This window comes from Plecotus auritus, assembly GCF_963455305.1.
Source record: "Plecotus auritus genome assembly, chromosome: 7".
In the NCBI taxonomy this organism is placed as follows: Eukaryota; Metazoa; Chordata; class Mammalia; order Chiroptera; family Vespertilionidae; genus Plecotus; species Plecotus auritus.
The window spans coordinates 1,513,628-1,532,230 of NC_137774.1; the positions used below are offsets into that span (position 1 = coordinate 1,513,628).

An 18,603-nucleotide genomic window follows, 5' to 3' on the forward strand; every position below is an offset into this window, starting at 1 on the left:
GTGGCAGGCGCCCTGTGCACGGGGGCGGGGAGGGGGCCCTGCGGGCACTGCTCGGGTCCAACCCTGGCATCGCTGATGTCGCCAGCAGTGGGACCCACCATGGCCGTCCCCCAGGAAGTGGGTCTGGGTGGCTCCCACATTCATTCATCCACCTTCGGGGTGGTGGTGGCCAGCTGTGGCTGGGGGGCGGGGGAGGGGGAGGGACAAGCCGAACTGGTGGCTCAGGCGGCTGTCACCCGCCCAGCAGCTCTGAGGATGGCCGGGCTTCCTGAAGGGGGCGCCTTTCTTCGGTGGTGGGCGGACCACCCCGGGTAGCGTCCTGCCCAGCGGCCATCGAGCCCTCCTGAAAGGCAGGTGGCCCAGCCGCCAGGAGGCGCCACCCAAAGACCAGAACTTGGAAGCAGCAGCTGGGCCCGGCCGGGTGGCTCAGGGGCTGAGCATCGACCTATGAACGGGAGGTCCTGGTTCGATTCCCGGTCAGGGCACAGGCCCCGGTTGTGGGCTCCATCCCCAGTGGGGGGCGTGCAGGAGGCAGCTGATCCATGACGCTCTCTCATCATTGATGTTTCTATCTCTCTCTCCCTCTCTGAAATCAATAAAAAAATATATATATATATATATATATATATATATATATATATATATATTTCTTTTTAAAAAAAGGCAGCAGGCCTGTCACCCGAGGGGGCCCCCAGACCCAGAGCCACATTCCAGCCTTTTATGGAAGGGGCCACGGTCCGGCCTGATGGGTGGTGGCGGTTTCCCAGGGGGCATCTCCCAGCGTGCCCCGCGCCTGCTGGAAGGCGCCCCCGGCGGAGGCTCTTGCTGCCGCCCACCTGGTCTGAATCTGGTCCATCACCTGCACCTGCCGCCCCCTCTCCGAGGGAAGGGACCCTCCTGCCCGGCGGCGAGAGTGGGGACAGAGGCCTCTCCAGCAGGTCTCCAGGGAGCACACAGAACCAGGCCTAGTCCCTGGCTCCTGAGAGGGAGCAGCGCTTCCATGTCCTCAGCAAAGCGGGGGCGGGGGGGGACTTCTGCTGGACGCACTCTGTCCCCCTGGGCCAGCAGCCCAGCTCTGCAGGGGCTTCCTGTCTGCTGCCCCAAGGTCAGCGCCCGTGGCCTCTGATTGTCCTTAGGAACAAACCCCGTGTTCACACCCCATCCCTCCCCCACACTCAGTGACGAGGCCTGCACCAGCGGCCAGCTGGTCGTCGCCAGCCGCGAGAGCCAGTACAAGGTCCTCCACTTCCACCACGGCGGCCTGGACAAGCTGGCGAGCGCCCTCCAGCAGTGGGAGCGCTGTGCAGGGACCCGCCTCCACGGCCAGGTAGGCAGCGGGGCCCGGGGCTCCACGCATCTCCTCCCGCGCGGCCTCATGGGCTGACTGTGGCCTCGTGGGCTGTGACTGTGGCCTCGTGGGCTGACTGTGGCCTCGTGGGCTGACTGTGGCCTCGTGGGCTGTGACTGTGGCCTTGTGGGCTGTGACTGTGGCCTCGTGGGCTGACTGTGGCCCCATGGGCTGTGACCGTGGCTGACTGGCCTTATGGGCTGACTGTGGCCTCGTGGGCTGTGACTGTGGCCTCGTGGGCTGTGACTGTGGCCTCATGGGCTGACTGTGGCCTCATGGGCTGACTGTGGCCTTGTGGGCTGTGACTGTGGCCTCGTGGGCTGTGACCGTGGCTGACTGGCCTCATGGGCTGACTGTGGCCTCGTGGGCTGTGATTGTGGCCTTGTGGGCTGTGACTGTGGCCTCATGGGCTGACTGTGGCCTCGTGGGCTGTGACTGTGGCCTCGTGGGCTGTGACTGTGGCCTCCTGGGCTGACTGTGGTCTCGTGGACTGTGGCTCCTGGGCTGTGACTGTGGCCTTGTGGGCTGTGACTGTGGCCTCCTGGACTGTGACTGTGGCTCCTGGGCTGTGACTGTGGCCTCGTGGGCTGTGACTGTGGCCTCCTGGGCTGACTGTGGCCTCGTGGGCTGTGACTGTGGCCTCGTGGGCTGTGACTGTGGCCTCCTGGGCTGACTGTGGCCTCGTGGGCTGTGACTATGGCCTCCTGGGCTGTGACTGTGGCCTCCTGGGCTGTGACCGTGGCCTCCTGGGCTGTGACCGTGGCTGACTGGCCTTGTGGGCTGTGCCCAGGGCTGATCAGGCAGTAACTCTGGGTTTGAAACGAGTGCCCAGGGCTCCTCGAAACGCCAGCCTCTCACTGGAAGTCATGTTTTGACAAGGCTCCTGCCATATTTTGCTCCATCCACACACACATGTAATAAGCGCTCTTTAATGACCTGTTTAAGGAACTGTACGTGCTTATTAGAAACGGCTGACTTTACAGCCCCTCCCTCCCACCGAGCCTGAGCCTCCCGCTGGCTGCCCTGTTACAGCCGCCCTCCCCCCCCCAATTGAACAGCCTTTGATTTCTGAATTAAATGTCAGCTGCAGTTTCGCCCTGGATCATGACTGCCGTGGAGACGACCTGACAGACAGGCTCCCCGAACAGCGCTCCCTTTGTATGTGGCCAATCACATGTAATTTATTGCAGGCCCTTCCGGCCAAGGCAGGCGAGCCGGGCCCAACGAGGCATTGATTCCATTTTGCGGCTGGGGTGGGAGGGAGAGTGGGGGGCGGGGACCCGGGTGGGAGGGAGAGTGGGGGACACGGGGCGGGTGGGGGGCAGGCTGTGAGTGGGAGGGAGCCCAGGCCCGGGAAACAGGGAAGATGAGGCTGTTTTCATGTTGACTGCCTTTGATTACAGTTGCCACCCAGGGGTGTGTGTGCAGGGGAGAGGGGCCGCCCCCCCAGGAGCACAGCAGGCTTCGACCCCAGGGTGGGACATGTCCCGCTTGCCTCCTGTCCAGCAGGTGGCCGACGAGAAGACGTGCATGAAGTTCTCCATCCGACGCCCCAAACTGCCCTCCTCCGAGACGCACCCCGAGGAGAGCACGTACCACAGGCTGGACGTGGCCGCCTGGCTGCGGCACCTGAACGAGCTGGGCCAGGTGGAGGAGGAGTACAAGCTGCGCAAGGTGAGGGGCGTGGCCGCCTGGGTGGGGGCGGGGCCACTGCCTGGGGGCGGGGTCTGAGTGGGCGGGGCCATCAGGGTGGGGGCGTGGCCGCCTGGGTGGGGGCGGGGTCCGGTGCTCTGGCTTGAGGAGCTGGGAGCACGCCCAGTTAGCCATCAAAGCCACTTCCCCGGGGCTTGGGGGCCTCCGTCCCCCTCCAGAGGAGCCAGTGCTGAGATGCTGCACGTCCAAACCTGGGGATCAGGCCGCGACGTGAGAACCACACGTTCCTCCGAGCGCCACCCCGGAGGGCCATTGACATTGAAATGAGCCTGGCTCGGCTGCCTGGGAATGGAGGGCCCGCACTTTCCCCTCCAAACAAGTGCAAATCGCGGCCCCTGCACCCGGGCATCACTTGTCAGGAGGCGCAGCCAAGCCACCAAAATGGGAACGGGGACCTGGGGGCGCTGTGAGCCGCCCCGCGTGGGCCCTTCCCCAGCGCCGCCGCCTCCCGCAGGCCATTTTCTTCGGCGGCATCGACGTGTCCATCCGCGGGGAGGTGTGGCCCTTCCTGCTGCGCTACTACAGCCACGAGTCCACGTCGGAGGAGAGGGAGGCGCTGCGGGCGCAGAAGCGCAAGGAGTATGCGGAGATTGAGCAGAGAAGGTACCAACGGGGCGGGGGGGGGGGGGTGCAGAGGCCCGTGGGGTGCAGTCTGCGCGGATGGGGCCCTCTGTCCCGGACCCTGAGTGCCTCATGACCCCAGGCCCCCTTCAGAGTTGTTTTTTTTTAATTAATTTAATTTTTTATTGATTTCTGAGAGTAAGGGAGAGGGCAAGAGAGAAACATCCATGAGAGAGAATCATGGATCAGCTGCCCCCTGCACATCCCACACTGGGGATCGGGCCCACAACCCGGGTAAGTGCCCTGACAGGGAATCCAACCGTGACCTCCTGGTTCATAGGTGGATGCTCAACCCTGAGCCACACCAGCCTGGCAGGGTTCTGGTCAACAGACTTACCTGGACGCTGGGGTGGCCGCAGGGCCTCAAAGGCCACCAGGAGCCAGGACGGCTGAGGTCCGAGTGGCCTGGTTAACCCCGGGGCTGCGGCCAGCTCTGCTCCCCGAGGCCGAGTGCATGCTGGAGACGCCCCTCGCTGACCCCGGGGCCCTCTCCGTGCCAGGCTCTCCATGACCCCCGAGGAGCACCGGGAGTTCTGGCGAAACGTGCAGTTCACGGTGGACAAGGATGTGGTGCGGACCGACCGCAGCAGCCAGTTCTTCCGCGGCGAGGGCAATCCCAACGTGGAGAGCATGAGGTACGCCCGCCGGCCTCGGCCCTCCGGGCGCGGGCAGCAGCCGCAGCTCGGGGGGTTCATACAATCACCCCAGAAGCAGAGGGTCATTAGCTATTTTATTTTTTTTTAAATGGGAATTTTTCCAAGGTGGGTTGGAGGGAGGTGGGACCTTGGAAACTCAGGGTTGTTTTTTTTTTAATATATTTTATTGATATTTTACAGAGAGGAAGGGAGAGGGATAGAGAGCTAGAAACATCGATGAGAGAGAAACATCCATCAGCTGCCTCCTGCACACCCCCCACTGGGAATGTGCCCGGTTAGGGCTCATTAGCTATTTTTTAGGGAAAGGGAAAGAGAGAGAGAGAGATAGAAACATCAATGATGAGAGAGAATCATGGGTCGGCTGCCTCCTGCACGCCCCACACTGGGGATGGAGCTTGCTACCCAGGCCTGTGCCCTGAGCAGGAATCGAACCCTGACCTCCTGGTTCAGAGGTCAATGCTTAACCCCTGAGCCACGCCAGAGATAGAGAGTTAGAAACATCAACGAGAGAGAAACATCGATCAGCTGCCTCCTGCACACTCCCTACTGGGGATGTGCCCGCAACCAAGGTACATGCCCTTGACCGGAATCGAACCCGGGACCCTTCAGTCTGCAGGCCGACGCTCTATCCACTGAGCCACACCGGTTAGGGCAGGCATTAGCTATTTTAGCCAACTTCACTCCGCCTCTGTGGTCACAGTGTCCCGGGGAAGCCCAGAGGTCCCTCCCACGGGTGCCAGCGAAGCCGCCGTGCCCTGGACATCCACCCAGGCCTTGCGGGGCCTTGCTGGGCTCACACACTAGGGCTGAGCCTCCCCGAGCGGCTCCCAATGGCTGGTCCTCTGTCTAAGGCCACACTGAGCCTGGGCGGGCATCTTGAACATTCCGCTGCCGCCTGGCACAAAATTAGCACAAAATTAGCACAAATGTCCAAAGGTCCCTGCCGAGCCACCCTCTGTCACTGGCCGGCGGCCACTCGGGAAATCAGCCCCACGTTCTTCCTGGCCCCGCACTCGAGGCCGGTGAGTGGCTACTGCAGGCCGTTCCCCTTCCCACGGCTCTGGAGACGGTCCCAGGCCGCCCGCCTTCCCCTGGGACTGAGGCGAAGGCCAGGGGTCGGGCAGCCGGGGTCTCCAGCCTGGGTTCCGCTGGCCCCGGGCCACACCCCGCTGTAGGACGGCGTGGGCGGGTGGGTCGCGGGCGCCTCCTGACGGCCCTGCCTCCGGCCTGTTGCCAGGAGGATCCTGTTGAACTACGCGGTGTACAACCCGGCCGCCGGCTACTCCCAGGGCATGTCGGACCTGGTGGCGCCCCTCCTGGCCGAGGTCCTGGACGAGTCGGACACCTTCTGGTGCTTCGTGGGCCTCATGCAGAACACCATCTTCGTCAGCTCCCCGCGGGACGAGGACATGGAGAGGCAGCTGGTGAGGGTGAGGGTGAGGGTGAGGGTGAGGGTGAGGGTTAGGGTGAGGGTGCGGGTGAGGGTTAGGGTTAGGGTCAGGGTGAGGGTGAGGGTTAGGGTTAGGGTGAGGGTCAGGGTCAGGGTGAGGGTGAGGGTTAGGGTTAGAGTTAGGATGAGGGTGAGGGTTAGGGTGAGGGTGAGGGTGAGGGTTATGGTTAGGGTGAGGGTGAGGGTGAGGGTGAGGGTGAGGGTGAGGGTTATGGTTAGGGTGAGGGTGAGGGTGAGGGTGAGGGTGAGGGTGAGGGTGAGGGTCAGGGCCAGGGCGAGGGTCAGGGTGAGGGTCAGGGTGAGGGTGAGGGTGGGGGTCAGGGTGAGGGTGGGGGTGAGGGTGAGGGTGAGGGTCAGGGTGAGGGTGGGGGTGAGAGTGAGGGTGAGGGTCAGGGTGAGGGTGAGGGTGAGGGTGAGGGTGAGAGTGAGGGTGAGGGTCAGGGTGAGGGTCAGGGTGAGGGTTAGGGTGGCTGCGGGGGCCATGGCCGCTGGGGTCCTCAGAAAAGCCAGGGTGGGCCTTGCCGGTGGGGTTGAGGGGACTTGGCTCGGGGCCTCTGGGGAAGGGCTCAGGCTGCTCCCAGGCCCCCGGATGCAGGCTCCCCCACCCCCACCGGCCGGTGAGAGGCGAGGCTGCTCAGGGCCTCCCCTGCCGGCCTCCCCTCCTGCACCGCGTCCCGGCCCGGCTCCCGGGGAGGGAGGGAGGGCCCACCAGCCGGGCCCCGAGCTTTAGAAAGCGGGTCCTCAGGTGCATCTGGGCTGCTCCCTGCCGGGGTCCAGCACAGCCGGGCTCCTCCATGGGGACAAGGAGGGGGGGCTCCTGAAGCCGCCCTGAGGCCCACTGGACAGGGCTCACCGTCCCCCCCCCAAGGGCAGCAGGCCTTCCCTGCAGGGCCCAGCCGGCACAGCACGCCTGCCTCCCGGCCTCCCGGCCCTGCACACCCCAGGCAGCGCTGCATGCTGGGGGCGGGGGGCGGGGGGCAGGCAAGGCTGGCCGAGCCACCTGGGGGTTCCAAGCACCTGCCAGGGGTGGGGTGCTGACAGAGGGGAGGGTGCGGGGTGCTGGGGAGGGCTGTGGGGAGGGGGAGACAGATGGGCAGTAAGGCTGGTGGAGCAGACCGCCTCCACCGTGCAGGGGTCGGGCCCGGGCGCTGCCGAGACTGGCTGACCAGCGTGTTCCGGGCGGTGACCCTGCGTGGCCGTCACGTTGGGCCGCACATGTGTGCAGTGAGGCCTCCGACACAACGGCCAAGGGCACGCCTTAGAGTAGCCGTCAGGCGGCAGAGGGCTCAGGAAAGGCTGCCGAGCAGGGAGGTGTGAGCTGGGCGGTGAGGGGCAGGGCCAGGGGGCGGGGCAGGGGGCAGCCACAGGCTGAGGCCACGGGATGGAGAGCGTGGCTGGTGGGGAATCAGTGCTCCAGAGCCGTGGGCCGGTCCTGCTCCAGCAGGAACAAAGGGCTGCTTGTGTGGGAAGGGGCCCGTGAGCCAGTGAGCCCCGCCCCGCACCCCGTGATCCCGGGCGAGTGACCCCAGCCGGCCGCTCCGCTCCCACCCCTACGTGACGTCACGTTTCCACGGCCCCAGGGAGGCAATTCCGGGTCTGACGCTCCGAAGCCCGGCCCACAAAGCGGTCGCTGCTGGAGACTGGTTTTCGGGGCGCTGGGGAGGCAGCGGCGAGCCGGGCGCGGCCCCATAGCCTGGCTCCGGCCGTGTCACTTGGGGGGGGAACCTTAAGGTCGGAATGGAGCGTCCGGGCTCGGAGCCGCCCTCCCCTGCTTCGTCAGCTCCAGACAATGATGGGGCTTCGAGATCTAAGCGGGAGGTGGTTGGACCCGGGGGTCCCAGGAAGGAGGGGGTGTCAGAGCAGCCCCCACATGGCGGCTGGGGCCGGCACAGAGCTGCCCTTGGCCTCCCGCCCACGGCAGGGCGCCACACCTGCCTGTCCCGGCCGCACCCGGCCTCCGAACTGTCTCAGATCCGCAGGAAACCGGCACGGCCGGGGTCAGCCCAGCAGGTGCCCACACAGCACAGGGCGGCCGTGCAGCCCGCGTCTGTCTCGGGTGGGAGGCCGGGGAGGCCAGGGAGGCCGGGGAAGGCCGGGGAGGCCGGGGAGGCCGGGGAGGCCGGGGAAGGCCGGGGAGGCCGGGGAGGCCGGGGAAGGCCGGGGAGGCCGGGGAAGGCCGGGGAGGCCGGGGAGGCCGGGGAAGGCCGGGGAGGCCGGGGAGGCCGGGGAAGGCCGGGGAGGCCGGGGAGGCCGGGGAAGGCCGGGGAGGCCGGGGAAGGCCGGGGAGGCCGGGGAAGGCCGGGGAAGGCCGGGAAGGCCGGGCTGACCGAGCTGCCTCACAGCTGTACCTGCGGGAGCTGCTGCGGCTGACGCACCCGCGCTTCTACCAGCACTTGGCGGCGCTGGGCGAGGACGGGCTGCAGCTGCTCTTCTGCCACCGCTGGCTGCTGCTGTGCTTCAAGCGCGAGTTCCCCGAGGCCGAGGCGCTGCGCATCTGGGAGGCCTGCTGGGCCCACTACCAGGTGAGCCGGGGCGGGGGCGGGGGGGGGGGGCGGACGCGGGGAGGGCAGGCAGGACCGCGTCCCGGAGCGACAGTCCCCATCTGGTGCCCTGCCTTCCGGGAGGCCAGGGCGCCCCGTCACCAGCACCTCCTCTGGGGGCCCCTCCTCTGGAACCGGGCCCCCCGCTAGCCCCCGGTCAGCGCCTCACACCGCCCGCCTTCCGTCCGTCCCACACGGCCGGCTCCAACCTCCCAAGGAGCTGAAATCGATGCAAATGGCCCACGGATGTGCTCACGGACCCCCTTCTGGGGCTGAGCTGCCCTGTCACAACCAATCAGCGGGAGGACATTTCCCGGGCCTGGCAGACCCAGGACACCACGTACCCACACACGAGGGAGCCAGTGCCCGCCCACCTCCTCCCCTCGGGATGGCTCAGCGCACAGGCCGAGACCCCACCTCCCCCAGGCGCGCAGGCCCAGCCCGCCGTCCCCTCCCGATCACGCCGATTTCCACCTGCCGTCCGCCGTGATCAGCGTCTGCTCGGCGCGGCCTGTCACATGCCTTCAGCACCCCCGTGAGCGACAGCTGGCGATGCTGACGGACAGGCGCGTCTCTCGGAATCCATCAGCCTTTAAAAACCCGGATTGACGCAGCAGGAGGCGGCCGGGACCCTCTCTGTAACACCCTCTCGCCGGGCAGCCAAGCAGCATCAGCTCCACAGACCGTGCCGGCGGGCGGAGCACCCACCAGCCCCACGCGCGGTCGGGGAAATGCGCCCGTGGGGACCAGCGCTGGCGTGGGTGTCCGAGCTCTGCGGCATATGCCCCTCTGAGTCTGCTCTCCGTCGCGTGTTAGGCCGATGCTGCCGGTGACGCCTGGGCACTGCCGGTGGGGCGTCTCTCCCGGGACGTCATTCCCGCCATCCGGTCGGAATTCCCGGGGCGCCCGTGCGGACGTCTCTCTGGGCTCCACCTCCAGCTCCCACAGATCCAGCTCCCAGCATTCCCAAGCGTCCAGCTCAACGTAGCCCATGTGGCTCCTCTCTTGGATCAAATTCGGGGGGGCGGGGTGAGGACAGTGGGGTACGCTGATCCATCAGTAGTGAGCTTGGGGGGGGTGTCTTTAATTTTTTTTTAAATAGGTTTTTAATGACTTGAGAGAGAGAGGAAGGGAGAGGGAGTGTTAGAAACATCGATCCGTTGCCTCCTGCGCATGCCCTGACTGGGGATTGGACGCAAAACCCGGACATGTGTCCCGACTGGGAATCGAACCGGTGACCTTTCTGGCACGGGAGGACGCTCGGCCAGCGGAGCCCCTGCCAGGGCCCTTTCCTTTGGAAGGCTCCATTCCAGCCACTCCTACTGGCCTGCCTTCGGGGCCTGGGCCGCCCTGGGCCGTGTCCTGGGAATGGGAATTAGTCCTGGGCCGCCGGCCGATTCAGGGCACGTGACACCCTCTCCTCCCCACCGGCCTCTGGGGAGCGGGACGCCCACCTGCCTGGAACCCTCTGCTGTCTTCCCACCGCGGGGTTCCGCCAGCCGGGCAAGGACCCGCTGAGCCCAAACGAGGCCACGCGGACAGTTCCGGGGAGGGGGCCGCCCGCCGTCCTGGCCCAGCAGCCGGGAGGGCCTGGGCGTGCGCTGCCGGAGCTCTGCCCGCACGCTGGGCCCCCGCCGACGCCGGGAGACCAAACACGGCTCCCCGGACTCCTTGTCCTTCCTCTGCTCCCGGAAGCGCGTCCGGACAGGAGAGCGACCAGGATGCTCCAAGGTCAGGGCCGAGAGCGGCTTCCTGCCTGCGGGGCCGGCGCTGCCGCCCTCGCTCCATTCGGGCCTCCTTCCCGCTTTCTCAGCCCCAAACCTAAGAGTCGCCTCCGGGGCAGGAGCTGCCGCTCGGGGAGGCCGGAGGTCACTGGCTGACGGGTAGCGGCCACACGGTTCTTTGTCCCGGGCGTGTCTCCCGAGCCGCTGGGGGGTGTTCTCACCCAGCCTTTCACACCCACCGCGTCTCAAGGCTCACCCACGAGCCTTCGGAGCCTGCGCAGCCCAGCCTTCAGGTGACGCGCTCCTTGCCCCCCAGACAGAGAGCCCTAGTGTCCCCCCTTCGGTGTCACAGCTGTGGGCGCTGAGCGCTGCAGGTACTGACCGGCCTTTGCAGGTGGGGAAACAGGACCGAGGCGGCTGTGGGCTTGCGGGGGCCACGGACCCCAGATAGCCTCGCCTGCAGGTCCGTGCTCCGCCGCCTCCTCCTCCGGGCAGCGCCAGGGCTGGGTCAGGACCTTCCTGAACCCCCTCTCCACCCCCCAGACGGATTACTTCCACCTTTTCATCTGCGTGGCCATCGTGGCCATCTACGGGGATGACGTCATTGAGCAACAGCTGGCTACCGACCAGATGCTCCTGCACTTTGGAAACCTGGCCATGCACATGAACGGGGAGCTGGTCCTGCGGAAGGTGAGCCCCGCGCCGCGAGCTCCTCCCCCACAGCCCCGCCGCACACGTACAGAGCCCCGCCCCCATGTACAGAGCTCCTCCCCCACAGCCCCTCCCCACACGCACAGAGCCCCGCCCCCATGCAGAGCTCCTCCCCCACAGCCCCGCCCCACACGTACAGAGCCCCACCCCCATGTACAGAGCTCCTCCCCCACAGCCCCGCCCCACACGCACAGAGCCCCACCCCCATGTACAGAGCTCCTCCCCCACAGCCCCTCCACACACATACAGAGCCCCACCCCCCATGCAGAGCTCCTCCCCCACAGCCCCGCCCCACACGTACAGAGCCCACCCCCATGTACAGAGCTCCTCCCCCACAGCCCCGCCCCACACGCACAGAGCCCCACCCCCATTTACAGAGCTCCTCCCCACAGCCCCTCCCCACACGCACAGAGCCCCGCCCCCATGCAGAGCTCCTCCCCCACAGCCCCGCCCCACACGTACAGAGCCCCACCCCCATGCAGAGCTCCTCCCCCACAGCCCCGCCCCACGCGTACAGAGCCCCGCCCCCATGCAGAGCTCCTCCCCCACAGCCCCGCCCCACACGTACAGAGCCCCGCCCCCATGTACAGAGCTCCTCCCCCACAGCCCCTCCCCACACGCACAGAGCCCCGCCCCCATGCAGAGCTCCTCCCCCACAGCCCCTCCCCACACGCACAGAGCCCCGCCCCCATGCAGAGCTCCTCCCACACACAGCCCCGCCCCACACGTACAGAGCCCCGCCCCCACCAGCCCCGCCCCACACGTACAGAGCCCCGCCCCCACCAGCCCCGCCCCACACGTACAGAGCCCCGCCCCCACCAGCCCCGCCCCACACTTATAGAGCCCCGTCCCACGTGCAGAGCTCCCACACACAGCCCCTCCCCACACACACAGGCAGAGCCCCTCCCCCCACTCTTGCAGAGCTGGGGCTGCATGCAGAGCCCCCCCTCCACTCGGGCCTCACCTAGAGTGCAGCCCCGCCCCCCCGTGGGCCTGGAGCTCCCCACCTGCCCAGTGGTTAGCACCTGTGGCCACGGCCTGAGTCAGGCTGCTGGCTCTTCAGGCTCCACGGCCCATGAGACACTAGACCCGCCTCACCACGTGGACTGAACAAATGGCCAGGTTATTAGACAAGCTCCCCACCTTGGGCCCCTCACCACAGCCCAGGTCAGGACCACGGCAGGAGGTCTGGGCGGTGGGGGGGGGGTAGCTGCTTCTCATCTGGCATTAGGGAGATTGGGGGGCCGGGGTGAGCGTCGGGTGGTGGGAGCAGACCCTGCAGGGGCCGGGAGGTGGGGCGGGCAGAGCAGAGCGCCTGTGTATCCTGTGGGGGCCTGGGGGCCGAGTGAGAGGGGTCCTAGGGACCGGCAGGGCCCTGTGCTGCCCTGGCCACCCTTCGGATGAAGGCCCTTTGGGGCGCCTTCTTGTCGGGAGCCGTGCACGAGGACGGCTCCTGCACTGCGCTGGACCAGGGCCCCCGCCGGCGGGGCGGGACGGGACACTGGCAGAGCCTCGGCCCGAGCCTGGCGCGCGGTCAGCCCGCAGGCGCAGGCCATGCGGCTGGCACTCCTTGGCCGCCGGTCCCCCGGCCCCTCACTGCCGCCCTCTCTCCGCAGGCGAGGAGTCTGCTGTACCAGTTCCGCCTCCGGCCCCGGATCCCCTGCAGCCTGCATGCCCTGTGCAAGCTGTGCGGCAGCGGCATGTGGGACAGCGGGTACATGCCCGCCGTGGAGTGCACGGGCCACCACCCGGGGTCCGAGAGCTGCCCCTACGGGGGCACGGGCTAGCCGCCTGCACCCACGCCCCCCAGAGGAAGCAGGAAGGGCCCGAGGTGCCTGCGAAGGCTGTGGCTTCGGCAGCATGTGGGGGGTGGGGATGGGCAGGGACAGGGCGGGGGATGGTCACCACGTAAGGAAGATGCCTTGGCGACCCGAAGGGGACATTTTCATATTAATACGAACTCAGAGTCTGGAGGGGAGAGAAGGAAGCCCCGTCGCTTCCCTCTGACGCCTCGGCCAGGCCCGGATCCCTCCAGCTTCCTTCGCAGCAGCGGGCGGGTGGGCGGGCGGGGGCCGGAGAAGGAGAAGGTCTAGTTCACCCACCAGCTCCTGGGACGTGGAGCAGAAGGGGGGCCCACCCGGGCCCAGGAACAGCTTTGCAAGCTGGACACGCCTCCTCTCGGGCCTCGTTCTCAGCCTCTCCGGCCACAGCCGCAAAGACATCTCCCCCAAAAAGAAGAAATCGCCCCAGGATGGAGAGGGGTGATGAGTGGGGGGTTGAGAAGCTGGGGGCTCGGACGCTGTTCACATTTGTGCCCCCCGGTTTGTGAGGGACGCTGCCTGCCCACGAGCCGGAGCCCCCACACCCAGCTGAGTCTCCCCTGAGGTTCCTTAGGGTGCAGGTCAGCTCACCAAAGGCAGCCACCAGCCAGCGGGCTGGAGGCCGAGGGGTGTGTGCGTGCATGTGTGTGCGTGTGCGTGTGTGTGTGTACGTGCGTGTGCATGCGTGTGCGCACACGCAAAACCCTCTGGAGAGAACCGCAGTGTCCGAGGGAAGCGCTCGTATGTTAACTTCCCAACCAGGGCAAAGGCACCGCCAGCAGCCAGCGCTCGGGCTTCTCTGCTTCCTGGGGGGGAGCCAGGTCTCCCCGCACCCTCCCTCCTTGGGGTTTTAGACCAGTTGCTCCTGGGATTTCGAGGCGGACAGATCGGGGCAGGGAGTGCTCCCCCAGCCACCGGCACCGAAAGCCGCTGGGACAGGCGGGAGCAAGGGCGCGTGACCCTCCTGCACGGCCCGGGAGGCCCCCCTGAGCGCTGCTGCCCGCTCTCCCTGGGTGGCGCTGGCCGCCGCTGGCCGCTGCCGTCCATTTCAAACGTTTAGGAAGCTGTTTAGCGCCCCGGCCAGTGGCTCCGTGGTTAGCGCGCCGGCCCACAGACTGAAGGGTGGCGGGTTTGATTCCGGACAGGGGTGGGCGCGTACCCGGGTTCAGGCTCCATCCGGGCGAGGCAGCAGCTCCCTCGTTAGGCCCCGCCTGCCCGCCAGGCCCAGCACGAGCCCGTCCTCCCGGTGCTGCTCATTCAACCCATTTGTTAAAGTGCCACTTTGTGGGATGGCGGGCGCGCGTCCCCGAGGCCCCCCACGGGTGTCCGCGCCGCCGTGACGCGCTGACTCGGAGGGGCGCCCGGTGGGCTCGGCCTGGGACACAGGTGGTCGGGCTGGGGCCCGTGATGCTCCGTGACCCGGGCGGGAACCAGGGACCTGTGTGCCCCCCTGAGGTTCCAGGCCGAGTCCGGCCAGGAAGACTTGGAGCTCACAGCCACGGAGTCGGTGTCCCTGAGCCCGGGGGGGGGGGGGGGGGCGGGGGGGGCAGCCGCGGACACGATTTTGTTGCTTCAGGGGAAGGGTCCTGAGATGCCGATGTCCCCGGCGTGTGACTCCTCCCCTGTATTTTCTTTTGTTTTTCAAACATGATCCCCCGCTGGTCAGGCCCTGCCCAGGCCGGACTGGTCCCGTGTCCGTGTCCATGACCGTGACCGTGACCGTGACCGTGACCGTGACCGTGACCGGGGCAGCCCAGCGACGATTCCACCGCCAAGTAAATAAAAGTATTGACGACAGCGCGTGCTCTCGGGCGCCTCCGAGAGACGGTCTGGCGGGTTTGTTGGGTCAAAACACAGCGGGTTCCAGCGCTGGGCACAGAGGACCCCGTGACGATCCGGGCGGGGGAGGGGAGGGAGTGCGTGGAGCTGGGGGGCAGGGAGCCGCAGGCTGGGGGCACGCAGGCTCCCCCGGGAAGGCTGGCCCGTGGGCCCACAGGCGCGGGGCCTGCAGGGGGAGGAGCTGTGCCTCCCGCCATGGAGAGGGTGATGGAGAATTGGTGGAACACGGAAAAGAGCCCGTGAACCCCCAGCAACCGGGGGCCCCCCAAAAGGCAGTCCTGCAGGAGGACAGGCCCATCGGACCCGCCTCAGGCCACAGACTGGCCCGGGCCCCGCCCGAAAGGGCCTTTCCCACCGACGGGCGGCAGGTTCCCTGGGTGCGGCCAAGCCAGGATATTCGCCTCGGTTCTCGGTCAACAACCACCAGCAGCGCGGCCATGGGGAGCAGGCTTCCGGGCCGCCGGAGAGGCCGCCCCACGGGCCTGGGCCGGGAGCGAGGTCTGTGGTGTGAAGATGGCCGGCTGCACCCCATCGTGGTCTCCACAGGGACGTTCTCGGGCCTCGTTCACGGCCAAGAGTGAGTGTCCGGGCTCAGCTGGGTGCCCCATCTCACTCCTGCGTTCACCCAGCAGCGGCCGCGGGCCGGCAGGGAGGCCGGGGCAGGGGCGAGGCCGAGCACCCGGGTCCCGGGGCAGGAGCCACAAATGTCCCCTTCTTTTCTGTCAGTCCAGCCGAGTCCGGTGAGGAGCCCATCAACCCGGTTCTGCCTCAGTTCCTGTCGGGTGGGCAGGGGCCCTGCCCTGGCCCGCTGCAGCCACTGAGACACCCCGCCCCACGGGCCCGGGAGGCCTGGGTCTGGTCCTTGGCTGGGGCACTGGCCCCTGGCACACTGCATCCCTGCCGCATCCTGTCCCCGTGAGGCCTGCAGACCGGGCTCCCGCACAGGTACACACACACACTCACACACTCTCATACACACTCACACATACCGGCACACATACGCACACATACAGGTACATACACACACACATACCGGCACACACACATACAGGTACACACACACACACATACGGGTACACACATACTGGCACACACACTCACACATACAGGTACACACACCGGCACACACACACACACGGGTACACACATACCGGCACACACACACACACATACGTGTACACACACACACACACAGGGAAGGCCTCCGGCCAGCCCGCTCCTCCCTGGCCTTGGGAGCCGGGCTGGGAGCGGGACGCAGCTGGCTGGCTGCAGGCCCCGCCACCTCGGCGTTAACCTCGGACAGAAAGGAGCGCCAGGGCTGGGCGAGGCCTGGGAGACACTGGGAGAGAACTCCAGGGAGAACAGAGTTGCTGGGCCACGAGGGTGACCTCACGGGTGAAGGGGGCGGGAGCGGCCCTGTGCCCTCACGCCCTCCACCTCCTCCAGGGCCGGGGCGGGGCCACACCTGCCCGGCCGCTCTCACGCCCTCTGCAGACCGAGGACATCTGCCAGCGGCCTCGGCCTCGGGGCCCCCCTCCCTCCCGCCTCTGCGTGTCCCGAGAGGAGCCGGCTCTCCAGGCCCCCTGGGCCGGCCGCATGCTGTGCCATCCAGACAGAGTGGTGTGCACATGTGCCCCGCAGCCTCCAGGACGGTCAGATGCCACGGCTCTCCCGTCAGCAGTTTGGATCAAATATGATATTGACATTCTGAGTCCTGAGAGAGGACTCCTGGCTTGATTCTCTACGTCCGTGTTTGGGTACTGAGATGGGGGTGCAGCAGGGCCTGGTGCCACGGGCTGGTGGAGTGGGCCGAGTGCGCTCAAAACCCCCTCAACCGGCGAGAGACGCGTGCAGTTCAACAACCTGGGAAGGTTTCCCCAAGGACCGCGCCGAGTTTACCGATCAAGTCCATCGATTCCTGGCCGTGAACAAGCACAAAAGAAAAAGACACCGAGGGTCCTAGTGGCCACAGGTCGACGGCCTGGCAGTTGTGAATCCCACAGTAGAACACCAGTCCTTCTGGGTGGAAGCTCAGAGCTTTGCATCGGGCTCACGGGAGACCGTGGCCGGTGTCTGCTGGAGCCCAGCCCCAGGGGGACAGGTAGAGGACTCTGAGAGGGACACCCACAGTGACTAGAAGACAGGCTAGCCCGCCGGTGTGGCTCCGTGGTTGAGCGTCAACCTGGTTCACCTGCGTGAACCAGGAGGTCATGGTTCGATTCCTGGTCAGGGCACGTGCGCTGGTTTCAGACTGGGTCCCCAGCAGGGGGCGTGCAGGAGGCAGCTGACCCATGATGCTCTGTCACTGATGTTTCTCTCCCTCTCGCTTCCTCTCTGAAATCAATACAAATCTATTACACACATCAAGGACTGCAGGACAGTGAATGTTACCGAGGGTTAATGACTCAGTGAGGAGAGTGCCGGCGAGCCGTTCCCGGGGCCGGGAACCCCAGACCTGTCCGCTCTACCTGCTGGAACTCTCTATCCCAGGGGTGGGCAAACTTTTTGACTCGAGGGCCACCATGGGTTCTTAAACTGGACCGGAGGGCTGGAACAAAAGCATGGATGGAGTGTTTGTGTGAACTAGTATAAATTCAAAGTAAAGGAGCGGAGGGGAGAGCAAGAGAACCCTCCGCTCTTTCGGCTCCGCGGGCCGGATAGAACAGCCGAACGGGCCGGATCCGGCCCGCGGGCCGTAGTTTGCCCACGGCTGGGCTAGACTCTTGGTGCGGAACTCCCCCTTGGTGGGGAGAAGCCGTCTGTCCCTCGGGCCCCCCTCTGTCCAAGGAATGGAGATGGGGCTCCGGCTTTCCGTCTTGCTCCCCTGAAGCCTGCTTTCTGGTGTGGGCCGCGGCCTCCTGAGAAAGGAAACGCAAGCGTCGCTGAAACAGCCCAGCGGGCGGGTGGGAGCGGGCGGGTGGGAGCGGGCGGGTGCTGGCAGGCGGCGCCCGAGTCGGGTTCCAAGAGTCTAGGCTGCCCTCCCGTTCGCCCACCTCCTGCCCTATGGGCAGACTCCAGAGAAAAAGTACCGGGGCCCCAAGACTGCCGGGCAGGTGCCCTGGGGGACCCCACCCACCCGCCCACACAGCACTGCCCTCCCGTTTCCAGGAAGGTCCGTCTTTCTCCAGAGCCCGGCACCCTCCCAGCTTCCTGGTAAATTCCCAGGTTCTGTCCACGGGGTAATTTAGGTGGAATTTCCCCCTCTTCTTGGTCTCTGCTCCACTGGGCCACGTGACCACCTGAGCCGGCAGATAAAGAGAAGTGAGTTTTCAGGCCGAAACAGTCTGGCGAGGACGTGGGGGGGTGTGGGTGCACAGGGGCAGGGGTGAGGCTGCCTCAGGGGGGTGGGAGGTGTGGGTGCACAGGGGGCAGGGGTGAGGCTGCCTCAGGGGGGGTGGGAGGTGTGGGTGCACAGGGGCAGGGGTGAGGAGCTTCAGGGGGGGTGGGAGGTGTGGGTGCACAGGGGCAGGGGTGAGGAGCTTCAGGGGGGGTGGAGTTGGCTTTGAGGGGGGTGAGACAGATTGAGCCTGGAATGGACACCTCTTTGCTATTGGTGGGGGCGGTCTTGGGGGGACCAGGAGCTGACCCGGTGGGGAGGCAGGAAGCGGCACTGCTCTCCGGGTGTCTCATCGGGTCATGGCAAGGCTGGGAGTTGGCCCCCCGCTTCCATCCCCCTCTGCATTGCCCCTCCCCCACACAGAGGCCAAGGACTCCGCAGACTTGAGTCTTAGGACTGACCATCCGGTGCAGGGGGGCCTCCCCGTCCCTTCCCCTCGGCCCTCAGGGGCGGCCCCGAAGCAGGCCCAGAGTCACACCGCAGCTCCGGTTCCCCAGCCTGGCCTTCGGGGTCCCTGCACACACACCCCCCATCACGGGCCTGACACCGGCCCAGAGACCAGGTCTGCTGGCAGAGGCGGCTGCTGGGCCCCCAGAGGGGACACGCCACAGGAGTAACCCGCGCTGGCTCTAGGCCCTGTGGCCTCCGGCCCAGCCACGGCGGGGGCTGAGACGGTCGAATCCCAGGCAGGAGCAGGGCCTTCTCCTTTCTGGAAAGCAAGTTCCAGAGCCCGGATGGGGCCAGGACGCCGGGTAGCTTGGCGGACGCCGGAGGCAGGTGCCCGGCGTCCCCACCCCTGTCCCCAGCTGTCCTGACCAATCCGACCAGGCCCGGCTGTGGGTGC

General features: G+C 66.7%; 1 protein-coding gene across 12 annotated transcripts in view; it reads left to right on the forward strand.

Moving 5' to 3' along the window:
• Positions 1–16,835, forward strand: part of TBC1D16 (TBC1 domain family member 16) — a gene marked incomplete at its 3' end in the record, with an annotated part of 60,914 nt that extends 44,079 nt beyond the window's left edge. For 7 of the 12 annotated variants that reach the window (XM_080678966.1, XM_080678967.1, XM_080678961.1 and 4 more), the window contains exons 5-12: positions 1,180–1,327; positions 2,855–3,022; positions 3,516–3,664; positions 4,183–4,317; positions 5,576–5,768; positions 8,131–8,310; positions 10,596–10,742; positions 12,380–16,835. In XM_080678966.1, the coding sequence (XP_080535092.1) occupies positions 1,180–1,327; positions 2,855–3,022; positions 3,516–3,664; positions 4,183–4,317; positions 5,576–5,768; positions 8,131–8,310; positions 10,596–10,742; positions 12,380–12,550 (1,291 nt within the window). Of the gene's footprint in view, positions 1–1,179; positions 1,328–2,854; positions 3,023–3,515; positions 3,665–4,182; positions 4,318–5,575; positions 5,769–8,130; positions 8,311–10,595; positions 10,743–12,379 lie in introns of those variants that run through there. The other 5 variants (XM_080678963.1, XM_080678971.1, XM_080678972.1 and 2 more) reach the window with 5 other exon arrangements.
• Positions 16,836–18,603: the final 1,768 nt, after the last annotated feature.